The sequence below is a fragment of the Lissotriton helveticus genome, chromosome 5_1 (assembly GCF_964261635.1).
Source record: "Lissotriton helveticus chromosome 5_1, aLisHel1.1, whole genome shotgun sequence".
Taxonomy (NCBI): domain Eukaryota; kingdom Metazoa; phylum Chordata; class Amphibia; order Caudata; family Salamandridae; genus Lissotriton; species Lissotriton helveticus.
Window position 1 is genome coordinate 135125209 of NC_136065.1, and position 17975 is coordinate 135143183.

Sequence of the window (17975 nt, forward strand, 5' to 3'; positions counted from 1 at the left end):
GGTCCTACCCTTCGGAGTGACCACAGCCCCAAGAGTGTTTACAAAGTGTCTGGCGACAGTAGCGGCGCACCTCAGGAGGCAGAACATCCATGTCTACCCCTACCTAGACGACTGGCTCGTTCAAGCCAAGTCGGAGCGACAGTGCGCCGCGGACATGTCAACTACCATTCACCTCCTTCACGATCTGGGCTTCTCGTTGAACTACCCAAAGTCGCATCTTCAGCCGGCACATGTCCGGCAGTTTCTGGGTGCGACGATCAATACCCTGACGGCCATGGCTCAGCCAAACCAAGTCAGGATAGACAGCATGCAGTCTCTAATCCAAAAATTCAGACCACAACACTCGCTTCCAGCGAGAGTGTTCATGCAGTTGATTGGCATGATGGCCTCCTGCATCTTCATAGTCCCTCACGCACGTTTTCATATGCGTCCGCTCCAGGAGTGCTTAGCAAATCAGTGGACACAGGCTCAGGGACAATTGACAGACCTAGTGTTGGTTACCAGTCGGGCATACGACTCTCTGCATTGGTGGACTCCACACAACCTTTGCAAGGGCCGACTGTTCCAGGAGCCAGTGCCACAGATTATCCTGACAACGGACGCATCTCTCCAGGGATGGGGAGCTCATCTGCTCACTTACACAGTGCAGGGACTATGGACGACGCAGCAACAGAAGATGCACATCAACTATCTGGAACTGATGGCAATCTTCATGGCGCTCAAGTCCTTCAAGGTACATCTGTGCAACAAGGTAGTGTTAGTCCGGACGGACAACATGACCGCAATGTACTACATTCAAAAGCAGGGGGGCACCCACTCGCCACAGTTGTCTCATCTGGCTCAGAGCATGTGGAAGTGGGCCATTCAGAGGAACATTTTCCTCATGGCAGAACACCTCCCGGGCAAGGACAATCTGATGGCGGATCTGCTCAGCAGATACAGCCATCAAATGCACGAGTGGGAGTTACACCCATCTGTACTCCGCCCGTACTTCCAGCAGTGGGGTCATCCGGAGATAGACCGGTTTGCCACAAACGAAAACGCAAAATGCCAACACTTTGCCGCCAGGTTCCCTCACCCACAGTCGCACGGGAATGGGATATGGATGAACTGGTCAGGCAGATTTGCGTACGCTTTTCCGCCAGCCCCTCTGATACCGCTGGTGGCAAGAAAACTAAGGCAGCACTCGATGACACTCATCCTAGTTGCTCCAACGTGGGCGCGCCAAGCATGGCACACCACGTTTCTGGAACTCTCGGTGGTGCCGCATCAAAGGCTGCGCCTCACGCCCAGACTTTTGACGCAGAACCATGGAGACATTCAGCATCCAGATCCGCAACAGCTCAACCTGGCGATCTGGCTCCTGAAGTCCTAGAGTTTGGATACCTTCACCTACCTCCAGAATGCATGGACATCATTAAGGAGGCAAGAAAACCGACTACCAGAGCATGCTATGCTGCAAAATGGAAGCGTTTTGTCATTTACTGTACGGCCAATAACATCAACCCGCTAGATGCATCTATCCCTAATATCATTTGCTATCTGTTACATCTTTACAACTGCAATCTAGCGTACACTTCCATTCGGATACATCTATCCGCCATAGCGGCTTATCTTCAGAACAGGCAGCATCTCTCTGTCTTCAGAGTGCCTGCCATTAAGGCTTTTCTTGAAGGTCTGAAACGAGTCATTCCCCCAAGAACACCGCCAGCTCCGGTGTGGAACCTCAATGTGGTCCTCACCAGGCTGATGGGACCACCTTTTGAGCCACTACACTCGTGTGAACTCCAGTTCCTAACGTGGAAAGTAGCTTTCCTAATAGCTATTACGTCATTGAGGCGTGTCAGTGAGCTGCAAGCGCTCACTATCCAAGAGCCATTCATTCAGATTCATCCAAATAGGGTGGTACTACGTACTAACCCCAAATTCCTTCCGAAGGTGGTGTCACAGTTTCATCTCAACCAAACTATTGACTTACCTGCATTCTTCCAAAACCCACAAACGGTGGCGGAAAGAATGCTTCATACTTTGGATGTCAGGAGGGCGTTGATGTACTATATTGACAGGACACAACACTTTAGGAAGACGAAACAACTTTTTATTGCCTTCTCGCCACAGCACAAGGGCAACCCCATTTCCAAAGCAGGAATAGCCAGGTGGATTGTTAAGTGCATCCAAATCTGTTATCAAAAGGCTAAACGTACCTTAACGATACCCCCAAGGGCGCACTCCACACGCAAATTGGGGGCATCCATGGCTTTCCTGGGGAACATTCCTCTAGAAGACATTTGCAGAGCAGCCACGTGGGTTACACCACATACCTTTACAAAACACTACTGTGTTGATGTGCATTCCAAGCAGCAAGCAGCTGTAGGACAGGCTGTTCTCAAAACACTTTTTCAAGTTTCTGCAGCTGGCACGGGCAACCGCCGCTAATGGAGGGACTGCTATATATTCTATGCAAAAGATATGAATTTAGCAGCCCACATGCCTCGAACTGAATATGCTACTTACCAGTAATGCATCTGTTCTTGGCATGTAGGGCTGCTAACATTCATATCGCCCACCCTCCTCCCCGGTGCCTGTCGCAGCGGCAGACATATTCTTGCATTCAATCATTAGCATGGACATCCTTTACACTGTACACTCCATCTCTGCCACAATGGCTAAAAACAATCTGGGGATGGAGCCGATGCCCATGCGCACTGTAGTCCAGGGGAGGAGCCACCTATCTCAGGATACTTCGAAGACTCTTCCAGGACAACAATGTGCGATCATCCGGACCCAACACTAGGCGGCGATCTAATGCAAAAGATATGAATGTTAGCAGCCCTACATGCCAAGAACAGATGCATACTGGTAAGTAGCATATTCATTTCTATCTCCGAGGCCAGGACCCTCTCCATGGCTCCTTTCTTCAAAACAGGTGTGACTTCCAGCAGCAACATTTGTCCGCTGCTCTGACATAGGCGGAAGAGACAGTGGGTCAGAAACGTATGGCATGGCATACCCATCTGGACTATCTGTGATACCCACCTATTGGATGTTATGATTAACCACCTGTGGAGGAATTCAGTGATCCTGCCTCCCATGGGGTGGTCAGGAGCTGTGAAGGGCAAACTAAAGTGGCTTGGAGGCTGCTGCAGGAGGGAAGTAAGCTGCCTTTGCTGGCCTGGCAGTTGTCTGCCGGACCCCCTACCCTGACCCCCAGCAGGACTGGGGTGACTGTTGTTGGAGGTAGTGGGCACTGATGTTGAATAAACGAGATATGCCTAACAATGCCTTGCAAGGTCCGAAATTGCTGGGGATACTGCCATCCGGGTATGGAAAACCTAGGGAGCATGTAGCAATGAGAGTGAAGGGGCAAGGGAATGAACCCAGAGCGAGGGAAAGGGTCCAGCCAACTATCGTCTTGTGGGTCCAGACAGAAATTATCATATTGTGGGGAAAAGTCAACCCCACCATCAACATCACAAAAAGCTTCCTGGCTCTGGTCAACCCGATCGCACAGTTGTTGGAGCACTAGAGTGCAGCTCCTATGTAAAGGAGCTGTCTTATCAGAGTTGAGGTATAGGGGATGGCCTCGTAGGGACTGAGCTTGAGAGAAGCTTTGGTCGAGACAGATTCAGATCAACATTGGGTAGAACAATGGGATTGTACTCTGGCATATGTGCCGGCACTGATGCCGGAGGAACTTGCATGGATTGTGGTGTTAGGCATGAAATCAGCACCAGAGTCGAACCAGAAGTGGGTTCAGGAGGCACAAACCATGCTGAGGGAGAACCCTCTAGTGGTACCCCCTATGGGGGCCTCAATGGATCCATGGGGCCCGAAGGAGCACCAGAGGAAGCCAGTAGGGTGCGAATACGTGGGACATGGCATCCTTAAATGCCTCAATCTGGTAAGGCATCACCAATAGACCAGGAAACTAGGGATGCATCACAATCCAATGTGGAATCAGCTCCTCATTAGGGTACCAGGAGTGAGACTGTGGGGCCCCATTATATCTTTGCGGCTTCTCAGATGGTGTTTCTTTTTGGATTAAGACTTACTTGAAGACTTTGATCATGATGTTGGAGGACCGGCCCTGAGAGGAATGGATCCATGCCCTCGACTTTGGGTGGGAGTAGGCCTTACTGGACTTCCTTCAGTACTCAAATACGTAGAGCTTTAGTTTGTGGTCCTGGATCGCCTTCAGGTGCCTTTTGGTCTCCAGGACAGGGATATGGAACTAGGCATCCTGTAGATCCAACATCCAGACTCCTGGATCCAGAGCACACTCTCCTCTCACAACCTGGAGTCATGGCCAGCCACCAAAGACACAATTCATTGGGATCTGTCACATACATAGGTTTGTGACAGTCCCTACAAGGGTAGTTTTAGGAGGAAATGAGACAGTAAGGATTTGGGCTTGGCGCACAGCCGGTTGTATCACGTTTAAACACGTGTTAAGGTGATTTGTCAGTTTTAAGGTGCTCCTACAGGTGACGCAACTGTTCGGGTGCGTCCTAAATGGAAACGGAGTTGAGTGTGCTACTGGAATGTAGGCACATCCCTGTGGTGGGCACACTTGTCTGGTTCAGTGCACCAGGAACAGTGCAGTGAATTCCGAATGAAGTTCAATTCAAGAAGGATATATAAGGTTCCAAAATTTATTCAATGTTTTCCGTTAGAATAAGTTTCATATTTTCATCATATGAATCATCAAAACGATAATTTTTAGCGACATCACAACGCTAAATGGGCTCCAATGCATTTCGGACAGGAAGTCCTTTTTCAAGGAGCACTGCAACAAAAGAATAAGCGGATTCTAAATCAATGAAGGTCCTAAAACAGCAGCGTGTTACGTGTAACAAAAGTGTTTGGGTGAGTCAACCTCATGCAACCCTGGAGCGGTAAAACAGGAGAAGAGAAAGAATCCTGGTGTTTAAATGATCAATAGTGTGCAGGAGGGTGAGTTGGATGTGCGGGAAAGTGAGAGCTAACAATTAAAGCACAAGAACAGTGAAATGGTGGGGTTTAAACAGAGAAGTGGACTGCTCGACGGTGAGTGAGACTTACGTCCTCGTTTATGGGGGTGCAGGCGAATAGCGGTCATGCTTGTCATTAAAGGAAACGAAACCCGGTGGGGTGAAACTTACTTCGGTTGAAAATCACCTGGCGTTCGGAAAACGGGTGTCAGGTACAGCAACTCCGCGGAGTTAATGCGGAGTTTGAGCAGAAGGGTGATGGTGAGAGTAGAAGAAGGACTACTACGAGCGAGTGAGAGGCTGGAGAGTGACGGGATGTGTGCGGCCATCTTGGAAGGGGGTGAGGGTAAAGAATGACAGTACAGATCAAAGGTGAAGATAACAGGCAAAGATAAACAATCAGCAGAACATGTTGCATTTTATCCATGTTCTGCTCTCCAGCCTCTCACTCGCTCGTAGTAGTCCTTCTACTCTCACCATCACCCTTCTGCTCAAACTCCGCATTAACTCCGCGGAGTTGCTGTACCTGACACCCGTTTTCCGAACGCCAGGTGATTTTCAACCGAAGTAAGTTTCACCCCACCGGGTTTCGTTTCCTTTAATGACAAGCATGACCGCTATTCGCCTGCACCCCCATAAACGAGGACGTAAGTCTCACTCACCGTCGAGCAGTCCACTTCTCTGTTTAAACCCCACCATTTCACTATTCTTGTGCTTTAATTGTTAGCTCTCACTTTCCCGCACATCCAACTCACCCTCCTGCACACTATTGATCATTTAAACACCAGGATTCTTTCTCTTCTCCTGTTTTACCGCTCCAGGGTTGCATGAGGTTGACTCACCCAAACACTTTTGTTACACGTAACACGCTGCTGTTTTAGGACCTTCATTGATTTAGAATCCGCTTATTCTTTTGTTGCAGTGCTCCTTGAAAAAGGACTTCCTGTCCGAAATGCATTGGAGCCCATTTAGCGTTGTGATGTCGCTAAAAATTATCGTTTTGATGATTCATATGATGAAAATATGAAACTTATTCTAATGGAAAACATTGAATAAATTTTGGAACCTTATATATCCTTCTTGAATTGAACTTCATTCGGAATTCACTGCACTGTTCCTGGTGCACTGAACCAGACAAGTGTGCCCACCACAGGGATGTGCCTACATTCCAGTAGCACACTCAACTCCGTTAGTTTTAGGAGGAGACATTCCATTGCTCACTGGCAAGAAAATAATTTGAGTAAAAACTTGTCAACTGAAGAGAAAAAAGTTAGGAGCTAGCTCTAGATCCACGTACAAAGGCACTGAAAGAAAGACACCAGTTATCACTTACGGGGCGGTGCAGAATCGACGTGGAGTCACAATGCCACCTACTGTTGTGTAGAGGGTATGCTGAAAAATCTTCCAGATCCAGTCTGGCCCCTGGGAATATTCTAAAGGTGAGGAATTTGGGTTAGAAGCATCCACCAGAAATAAAGGAATTGACAACCCCATGCTCAGTGGTGCTTATATGCAGCTCCACTCCATCACTTCTGGGGCAGTACAGAGTCAACCAACCCCATATACCAGTACGTGGGAGCACAGCTAAGGAACATTTCTAGACCCAGTCTGGCAACTGAATATGTTCTAAGGTGAGGGATCTGCAGTTAAAAGTACTCCTTCGAAAGGACATTTCTGTATTGAGCTGGATTTTCATCAGATCCATAGGACCAAGAAGGGACGATTTCATTTTTCAGCACTATCTTGACTTCATGGACAGAAAACTAGGTAAGAATCATTTCATGAAGAGATCTAGAACGTCCCTATGTTCTTGCAGAAGTGACTGCAAGTAAAAAAAAGGTTTTCTCCCCAAGATGACAGCTAAGTATCAAAAGAAGCCATTTGTTCAACTGGTTATGTATCACAGCTACAAGAATCAGATCCAACAAGCAAGTTGGATCTCAGATTGGTGTGCCTTCTTAATAGGCTCACTGTTAAGGAAGAACATGTCTGCTGGTTAACTGAATAGACAGCAACAACCAAGATGTCATGTTTATAGCAATTTACAAGGATTTCTGAATTCACTAGGATGGTTAATAAAAATGAGGACGCCATCCGATGAACGGATTGAGAAAAAAATATAGATTCATTACAATAAGGAAGCCACATGCTCCTTTAACTACAGTAAGTACAGTTATTCCAGGCTGCACACAATAGTAATTATTGGTACTGAAAGATTTTTGTTTTTTACTGACAGATTCGAAAAACCAATATATGCAGAAGTTAGTTTTTCAGGAACTAGGTTATGAAGTTTAGCAAAGGAAGGCAGGATTGGAGAATAATTCCTTCCTGTTGAAGTAAGAGATTTGGAACCTGAGGTTTCACAATCCTTCACATGTCTGTTTGGGGGTGGTCAGAGACATGTACTACAAGAAACCGAGATACATAGTACATTTTCGAAACAGAGAACAAATTATTTAATAGATCCAGCAGTTGAGTATTTATATAAATTACCACAACTTTGCAACAGATCTATTTTACCAATGGTTTGGGGAAATCTACTTGGTAAAATAGACTTATGGTTACAATGGATGTTTACAGCGCTTTTCATTTCCTAGAATGAAGGCATGTTTCACCACTTGCATGAAAAACACATTACTCATGTCATTATACACTCACTAAACAATCATTATACAGCTCACCAGAAGACTCCTAAAAGGACACTAACTTCATATAACCAGAACTGTGATAACACACTAGTGTGGCCTAGATAGAAAGTGTAAAGCATTCTTACAAAACTTCAACAACCCAGCCCTCCCACAAGAAAAGCTCCACGGCAATGCCAATGTACATACTCGTGAATCGGGACGAAATTCTCTTTTCCTCCGGATCTTTTTGAATATTTCCGTTAGTTCGTCCTTGATAGTCTCTGCGCTGGTTTCTAATTTTGAATTGGCTCCTGCTTCGGCACCAGATGGAGCTGGAGCTGCAGCTGCTGCCTCCAATATGGTTTGATCCGGAAGTGGCACATCAGCTGTGGGGTCATCGGCATGTTCAATCAACCACTCCATGGCCTGTGTTACAGACATACTGTATGAACAAAATCAGGAGCAAGAGCTTTAAAATGCAACACAGAAATACATACAAGCCAAAGAAAAAGACTTCAAATAAAAAACAGTATTTGTAAAGTAATGAAAGAACTTACGCCACCTTAAAGGAAGGTGCAGTTTTATCATTTCTTTTTTATATTCACCACTGTGCGCATACTCAAAACTGAATTAGAGAGCAACACAGTGTCAGTTACCTGATACCCAATAGAAAGTGACTTAGTCATTAGGGGTCAAATAAAATAAGTATGCAGTTCCTGAAAGGCAAGGGAAATGAAGTTAGCTAAGTGCGGAAATGTCCTCACTTAACAGCAGGAGGAAAGGGGGTTTCCTACTTTCGGAATTAGGGCCCTCACACACCCGGCCAGATGGGTGCCATCCTTCATCATAGGGCTTGCTCCTCGTCAGGTCGGCGCTGCAATACCAGACGGGCACCCTATGATGGGCTCTTTGGCGGAGATCTTTTATTCCATGCCGTTTGGTGCCGTGGGTGTGAGGGATCTAGCCTGCCTACTACCTCAATACGAGTGTTGGTTTTTGCAAATCCTTATCTAACATTGGAGGTGCTTACACCATACCACCAGGTGCAATCGACCTTTCCTGCCTTACGTTGAATATTATGCACTTCATTGACCCCCACTTTTTCTAATACACTGGAATTACCAGGTGTCTCTACCTGCCGGGAGTCGATGGTGTGAGTCACCAATCTAACTTGGGTGAGTCCACTAACATATAATTACGGGTTAACGTACCCGGTGTGTTTTTATTCAGTTTTCTTCATCATTGATTCGCCACTTACTGCACGAGCATGTCACGTTTGCGTGACGCATGTTTGTGGCACCATTATTATATCACCAACGCGGTCTCATGCGCACAATGTATGGCGAATCATGTAGGGGACGCATACGTTATGGATTGAACTGCTTCTATTCATGTCATCTAATCATCTTGATTTGTTTTATCAGGTTGGCCTTCATACTCACAGGTACCACATTTAGGGTGCTGCTTGTGGCTATGACAGTTATTTAACTAGAAAACTAGAACTTGTGTAGATAGACTGTTTTTAGGTCCTGATGAATTGCCGCTCGATCTTATGACACTAAGGCAAGAAACATGTCAACCACAATGTAGAGCGCTGTATCCGGACGCATCATATCAGGAGTGCACCCGATCTATATTTTTTAAACAAGTTGGAAACCATATTGAATAAAATTGTTCTAGTTGGACTTCCATTTCCAATGTAATCCTTGCACTGTCCATTGACCCACACTTCCCACATTTACACCTTAAGTCCCTCAGACCCACGGCACCAAATGGCATGGAATAATAGATTTCCGCCAAAAAGCCCCTCATAGGGTGCCAGTCAGGTATTGCAGCGCCAACATGACGAGAAGCCAGCCCTATGATGAAGCACAACACCTGGCTGGCTGGGTGTGTGAGGGCCCTAATTCCAAAAGAAGGAATCCCCCTTTCCTCCTGCTATTAAGTGATGACACTTAGCTAACCTCATTCCCCTTGCCTTTCAGGAACAGCATACCTATTTAGTTGGCCTTCATTTGGGCATGTATGCCGGACCTCAATAAAGCCCTTAGTCCCCCCCCTTCTTCTTGTAGTCTAGTCATTAGAGGAACAGCCAACTGACCAGTTACTGAAATGAAAGTATAATTAAGATGGATTACGTCAACTCTCTACAATCATTTGACTCTACGGTTACAATCGGCAAAAAAACAATGATATACTAACAATTATCTAGTAATGTTCTTACTTATTGCTTTGTGCAGAGACCTTTTGTAAGTGCCTTATTCTTGCAGGGTTACAACATAGATAAAAATAACTTTAAAAATGAGGCATGTAAAGAGCTTCACTATAATCTGTCCCAGGTTTCATTTGGATGTGGATCCTGTAGAATTTTAAACCCTTAATGGGAAAGGACCTTAGGTAATCTGTTTAATGGATATATATTTACACATCTATATTCTCTCATTCATGCGCATATTCTCTCTCAATCACGCTCATATTCACTCTCTCTCATTCACGCTCATTCTCTATTCATGCTCATATTCGCTCTCATTCTCTCGCTCTCCTGCTAACATTCTCTCCTGCTCATATTCTCTCCCGCTCTTCCCTGCTCATATTCTCTCCCGCTCTCTCCTGCTCATATTCTCTCCCGCTCATATTCTCTATTCAAGCTCATATTCTCTATTCACAATCATATTTTCCCTCTTGCTCTCTCACGCTCTCATTCATGCTCATATTCACTCACTCTTCTCATATTCTCTCTTCTCATATTCTCTCTTCCCATATTCTCTCTTCCCATATTCTCTCTTCCCATATTCTCTCTCTTCTTGCTCTCATATGTGCTCTCATATTTTCTCACTCTCATATTTTCTCACTCTCATATTTTCTCACTCTCTCCCCTCATATTTTTTCTCTCTCCTATTCTCTCTCTATCCTCATATTTTCTCTCTCGACTCATATCTCTCGCCTCATATTTTCTCACTCTCGCCTCATTTTCTCTCTCTCGCCTCATTTTCTCTCTCTCGCTTCACATATTTTCTGTTTCTCCTCATTCTCTCTCTCTCTCCTCATATTTTGTCTCTCATATTTGCGCTCATCTTTTCTCTCGCTCTTCTCATATTTTCTCTCTTCTCATTTTCTCTCTCTCTCTAGATACATCTATATATATATATATATATATATATATTCACTGAAAAAAAACATAGGTTTCAGGGGCGTTATAGTTAGCTGGACATTTCACAAGTACAAAACCACTGAAATTCCCCCGTTATAGTTAGTTCAGCTAACTATAACTCATGCGCCTGTGATGCACTGCTGATGACGTCACATATTACATTTCTCATGGCATGCTCAGTGACATCACTGCTGACATCCAGTGAATGTGTGTTTTTCTGAAAATTAAATAGGTTTTATATATGTATATCTCAAGGTCGATGGAAGAACAAATGGGTATGTAAGTGTCTAAATGGATGATTTTTTTAATGAAAATTGATTGTATAACTGACTGATTAGGTGTATAGTAGTGAATACATGTGTTAGTGAGTAATGTTTAAATATGTAAATATCTGTATCAGTCTCACTTTTTGTATAAATGACTGCATCGGTTGGTGAGTAGATACATGAGTGTCTATATGGGTTATTACTTGGTTTTTCGAGTATCAGTAGGAGTGTGAGTGTCTGTATGGTTCGGTGGGGGGGTATTACGTAGTGCATAGATGAATGAATGAGTGACTCACTGTATGTGTTGAAGACAGTATGTGTGCAGAACTGTATGAGTGGATGAGTATGGGTGTGTTAGTGAGTGAATGACTGTCTCAATAGTGTCTTTATGAGTAACTACATATGTTTTAAACTAGTATATGTGAGTATTGGTGTATATAATTGAGTATATGTGAGAGTGAGAGATTGGAAGAGTTCCTGTATAAATTAGTATGTTTTTCTATAAGTGATTGCTTGAGAGTAAGTATGTGTAACTTTCTGTAGAAGTTAGTGTGGTGGTGTGTGTATAACAGCATATGCAAGTAAATGGATGTTTGATTCTTTAATAATAATAATAATACATTTTATAAAGCGCATGGTTACACTGGGAGCAGTGTATCCCCGCGCTAAGTGTGACTGGCCTAAACAACAGATGGATCAACCCCACCAGGTTCTCCCCTATTAACCTCCTCAATTTCTAGCCAGAGGAAAGAGGTAGGTTTTAAGTTGTTTCCGGAAGATACGTTCCGAGACTTCTGATCGCATTTCATGTGGGAGTTAATTCCAATGTTGAGCAGCTTCTACTCGGAAGGAGCGTCCGCCCATCCGAGCTCTTCTGAACCTAGGGACCTTCACCAGCCTTTTCCCGGAAGATCTCAGGTCCCGGCCCGGGATGTAAGGGTTCAATAGATCCAGCAGATAGGACGGCCCCTTTCCCTGCATGATACGGTGACTGAACAGTAAGGTCTTATAGAGCACCCGTTCTTTAATCGGAAGCCTGTGGAGGGATTCCAGGGCTTTCTTAGATGATGCTCTTCTGGGTAATTTCAGGATCATGCGGGCCGCCATATTCTGTTCCTGCTGAAACCTAGTGATACATCTGTTATTGGCTCCCAAGTACAGAACGTTCCCATAGTCCAATCTCGAGGTAACCAGAGCATGGACTATGGTCTTCCTGGCTGTCGTGGGGAGTAGGTCCAATGTTTTCCGCATAGTTCTCAAAATGCCAAAGCATTGGCCAGCCACCCGAGTGGTATGCTGCTCAAAGGAGATCTTGCTATCTATCCAGATACCCAAGTTCTTCACTTGTTCACTAGGTGAGGGTAGAGGCCCCAGCACTTGCGGCCACCATGCCGAAGTCCACACCGATGGTGCATGTCCCACCACCAGCACCTCTGTCTTACTGCCGTTTAATTTCAGGCATGAAATTAGCATGAGTGACTGTGTGTGAGTAACTATGAATGAGTGGCGGTGTGTAAAAGGATGTATAGGTGTATGAGTACATATGATGAGTGAGTACATGTATGAGTGACTATATAGGACTGTTGATGAATGAGTGGATGTATATGTAGATCTTGGAATTATGGAATAGGTTGTTGTAACTGCTATTGGTGTCCATTTTTTGGAAAATTTTAGTTTCTATTTTTGAATGTGTGTATATCAAAGATTATATTAGGGTGAGAGGAGGTATGCCACTATCACAAGGATGATGTCATGAGTGATGTCATTTGAGATGCCATCAGTGATGTCATGAGCGATGTCACTGACCATGTCATGAGTGATGTAATTAATGTGACGTCATCAGCAGTGCATTGCGGGCACGCGAGTTGTAGTTAGCTGAACTAACTGTAACTGGGGAATTTCAATGGTTTTGTACGAGTGAAATGTCCAGCTAACTAGAACGCCCCTGAAACCTATGGTTTTTTCAGTTAATTTCAAAGGTTTTTTAAATGTTAATTTCTAACTATAACGCCCCTGAAACCTATGGTTTTTTCAGTGAATTTCGAAGGTTGTTTAAATGCTAGTTTCTAACTATGCCTACAGAGGTAGGACATGTGAAAAAAGAAGAAAAATCGCACAGAAAGAACTAAAAAAATGCAGAAAGAAGCAACAGAAGTCCTCAAAGACAAAGAAAAGCGCAGGAAGAAGCAAGACGTGCAGAAAGAACAAACAGAGGAGCAGAAAAAGCCTTGTTGCAAAATCCTGTACCTTCAACTTTTTCAGACGGGTACCGGTTGGTAACTGAGTCTGACTAACCAGTCCTAGAGTCAGTGCTATGTTAAAAGTCACTTAGAATACAGTTAAAAAACCTACATACACTAGGGAACACTATGCGTTGGGGTCCCCCTGTGATTAGCATGACCTCCTCTGTAAGCCCCTAGCCTAGTATATAATAGGGCAGGGGGATTAAAGCTACAGCTTAAAACTCGCCACAGGGTGCGTTTGCACACTGGTGAAGGGGGGAAAGGCCTGAGATGACGTGTGCAAACACGACCTGTGGGCGTTTTAAGTTGGGGGATAAAGTCCCCTTGAATTCTGAGGGTCCCTGGGGGCCAACTAACCCACCAGGTATGTCCAGTAAGTGCCACAGACGTGCATTGCAGAGATGTCTAAAATGGGGCATGGCCTCAGACTACCTCTCTGCAACGCAGCTCTGTGGTGCTTACTGGAGGTACATGGTGGACTAGTTGGACCCAGGGACTCTCAGGATTAAACAGGACTTAATTCCCCAACTTAAAATGCGCCACAGGGCGTGTTTACACAGGTCACCTCAGGCCCCGTCCCCTCCGTTCACCACTGTGTAAACACGCCCTGTGGCTGTTTTCCTTTGGGAAATTAAGTCCCGTTGAATCCTGAGGGTCCCTAGGGTCAAGCTAGCCCACTAAGTACCTCTAGTAAACGCCAGAGAGCTGCGTTGCAGAGAGGTGTAAAAAGGGGCGTGGCCTCTGAACACCTCTCTGCAACGCAGCTCCCTGGCGCATACTAGAGGTACCTGGTGGGCTAGTTGGCCCCCAGGGACCCCCAGCATTAAAGGGGAATTAGTTCCCTAACTGCAAATGCGCCAGGGGCTGCAAGTAGGGGGCGTGGCCTCCGGCGCGATGCCGGACTTATTTTTTAAGAAGGGTAGCCCCCCTTCTTTTCCTAATATTATTGGCACTGGGAACCCATCCACCATGGCCTGCCCCAATTTTATTTTTTTTAATAAAAAAAATTTGAAAGGGGGCCTTGTGGCCCCCCTCCAGAGGCGGGGCTGGACTGGCCATAGCGGGCACCGGGCGATTCCACGGTAGGCCGCTAGGGTGGGGGCTGCTTTTGGTCCCCTGGGGGGCCGTTTGTTACCGGGGTCGACAATATAGGCCCCCGGTAACAAAATCGTCCGAAACCGGCCCTCTCAAACTGCTCGGCAGCAGGGGGGGGGGGGGGTACAGCTAAGCAGTTTGCCAGGGCCGATTTCTGTTCCCAGTCCGGCCCTGTCCAGAGGCCATAATTGGCCCCGGTGACCCCATCCCCCGGGGCATGGCCATTTTTTAATTTTAATATGTATTTGGAGGGGGGCTGCCGTGCCCCCCTCCTCAGGCCTTTTATGGCACCGGAGGCCCCATTCCCCGGGGCCGACCTTTGTTTTTCTTTTAAAAATATTTTTGTGGAGGGTGAGGTGGGGGGCGCGTTGCCCCCCCTCCCGGGCAACTAATAGCCCCGGGGACACCATACCCTGGGGCTGGCCTTCTCTGTTGGGGACTGTGGGGGGGGGGGGGTCTCCAATCCCCCCACGGTCCCGCCGGCTCCCCGCCTCCTGCGGGAGCCGGCATTGCTTTTCCACACGGGGAGCTGCTAATATGCAGCTCCCCATGTCGAAAAGCAATCTGCTTTGGTATTTGGAAGAGAGAGCAGGTTTCCTGCTCTCTTCCAAATACGAAAGCAGAGTTTACTATGGCAGGGCAGGACCCTAATGGCTCCCGCCCTGAAATAGCAAACTGCAGAGTCCTGGGGTGGGCACCCCGGGACACTGCAGGAGCTGGCCCTGGGGGCTGTCGGTCCCCAGGGCCATGACAGGGCTCCAGGAGGGGGGCCACGCGGCCCCCCTCCTACCATTACCAAAGCCCTGGGGAGGTGGTGGTCCCCGGGGCCCGTAACAGACCCCCCACTTTTAATATTTAGAGCCCCAGGGAGGTGGCGGTCCTCTGGGCTGCGGGGGGAGGGGGGGCCATGAGCCCCCACAAATATTTTCTTAAAGCCCCGGGAGGTGGCGGTCCCAGGGGCTTGTGGGGGGCCTTTGAGCCCCCCATGTATTTTAGAAGCCCCAGGGGTGCGGTCCACGGCGCTGGGGGGGGCATGTGAGCCACCCACAAATATCGTAAAGCCCCGGGGTGGGCTTTGAGCCCCCCAACCATTTATTTTAGTAGCCCCAGGGGGTGGCGGTCCCCGGGGCTGGGGGGGCTGAGAGCCCCCTGCACATATTACTTTAAAGCCCTGGGGGGTGGCGGTCCCCGGGGCCATCTTTGGCCACCCCATCACTATACAAATGATTGCCCTCGGGATTTGGCCCACCCGGGGGCTAATTATTATCAAAGCGTGGAAGCCCGCGCTTCGTTTTTTTTTCACAGCCGGACCCACGCACCCTGTGCGGATTTAGACAATTTAAATTTTTTTTTTTTTAAATGTGTTGGCCCCTGGGGGTCCTTGTGGGACCCCCTAAGTAGGCCTAGGGTGTTTCGACCCTGCCCCCTTTTCGCGTTTTGCGCATTTCTTTTACTGATTTCTTGTGCCTCAGGAGTGTTGACAGCCAATTAGCATACAGGTCGTGATCGGGAGGGTGCGCGGATCCTCCGCGGCCATAGATATATATAAAGTGTTTTTCTTTTGATTTTCTCAGCAACTACTGAACGGATTTACACCATTTAAAACCAAGGGTTCCTTCTGAACCAAGAGCTACCTTTTTGCCATATTTGGTGTAATTCCGTTCAGCGGTTCGGGCTGTAGTTGTGTCTAAAGTTTCCTATGGGAAATTGCATTGGGAAAACACGTTTTGGGACCCTCCTTTTTTCTCGGCCCCCGCTTGACATATCACCCCAAAACATACATACATACATATATATATACACACATATATATATATATATACATATATATATATATATATATATATATATATATATATATATATATATACACATATATACACATATATATACACATATATATATATATATATATATATATAAAATATACATATATACATATACACATATACATGTATATGTATATATGTATATGTATATATGTATATGTATATATATATATATATGCATATACATATATATATATACGCGCATGCATGCACACACACGCACACACACACACACACAAAATATCTCTATCTATATGGGACTCAATGGTAAGGCAAAAGTGTCAAATCTAAATGAGAAAAAGGACTAACCAGCAAAACACTGTCCTAATTATTGGCAGTACACGTGAAATACACAATATGTTCTAACCCATTTAGCCGCAGAATCTCCCAGTGCAGATTTGATAACTCTAAGATATGGCAACCACAGAATCAATGGTAAAGCAATGTAACATATGAATGTAAGTAAAATCTAGCAACAAAGAAAACAAAAGGTGTCTTACAACATTTATAATTAACTTTTCATATTTATAGTAGGTACCCACTGATTTATTCGAAGCGCTTTCATGGCTCTGCTTTCTGGAAACCCCATTTCTGTCAGCTGTCTCAATGCAGTCTCATCAACCCGATCTTCGTCATCCTCGTCCAGCATGGCTGCCATAAAAAATGCCAATGACAAAAGGCGAGTTTAGTTAATGAACGGAGCAGTGAGCAGCATTAATGCTTCAGATGATCAGTTTTTCTTTAGCCACTTCTACCAAGGCCCTGGCAAGCAGTTGAGACAGTATGTTTGCTTTCCATGGTGTTTGAAAACAGCTGAAGACATGGGTAGAATCCCAGCAGTTTTAGGACAGTTTGATTGCAAGGGGCAAATTCTTCATGGTGCAAGGCCAACACATGGTCAAGAGACAATACAGGTTTAGAGGAAAGTCCCTTCCCCTGGTATGGACGATGGACAGAGTTAGGCTAATGACAAAGGTACACAAGGCTGATTCACCAAAGCAGAAAGGGTGGCAGATGATCACACACCTCTGATCCCGGATGACTTCTCAGCTTTGAATGCCTATTCCACCAATAATGCCTCCACAGTCTCCTATTTGCTATTGACAGGCCAGTGGGAGGACAAAGAAGTACACAGTAAACATGGATACTGCCCTCAACCGCTCAAACCGAGGGTAGCAATGACAGTCAGAGGTACTAAAGGACAGCAGCTGATACGTAGGGCTACCCCTAACTGATAGCCAAGACTACCATTTTTAGAAGTCCGCATTTATAGGCAGTGTATAACAGTAATTATCCAATGTAAGCTACTGAAAAAGTGTCGGAAGCTTCAGATTTCATTCCCAGTGAGCAGTTTCATTAGTTCAGCAAAATCTCAGTCAGATAATCATTTGCTGTTTAGGTTGCAAATCCATTACCCCAACAGGGCTCACTAATGAACTGATTTTAAGTGTGGTGGCTAGTCTGGCCTGGCGGAAGACACATGGTCATGAAGCAAGATCTCTGCCAGGCAGGTGGAGAGAAAGTGTTTCACTAGAGTCTGCATCATAGTGGCACTTTAGGTTTACACAAGGAGATGATGGACAAAGCGCTGAAACTTATCGGACACTCCCCCCGACCCGCCCAGTCACAGATTTGGGTTGAATCCACCATCGTTCTTTAGCTCACTTCCCTAGCCCAGTTCAGACCCAGCTATATGCAAATCAGTCTTGATCCTGTGCCTCAAGGGAACAGTCCACTCTGAACTGCCCAGCCATGTCTTCCCTGGACCGGAAACAAGCATCCTGGGACAGCCCT

General features: G+C 46.0%; 1 protein-coding gene across 1 annotated transcript in view; it reads right to left on the minus strand.

The window, feature by feature from the left end:
* The window catches only part of UBAC1 (UBA domain containing 1), a 188447-nt gene that overhangs the window by 72431 nt on the left and 98041 nt on the right, over positions 1–17975 (minus strand). The window contains exons 6-7 of the mRNA XM_078641884.1: positions 16724–16832; positions 7805–8039 (exon numbers count right to left, since the gene is read on the minus strand). Coding sequence (XP_078498010.1) covers positions 7805–8039; positions 16724–16832 — 344 coding nt within the window. The remainder of the gene's footprint in view (positions 1–7804; positions 8040–16723; positions 16833–17975) is intronic.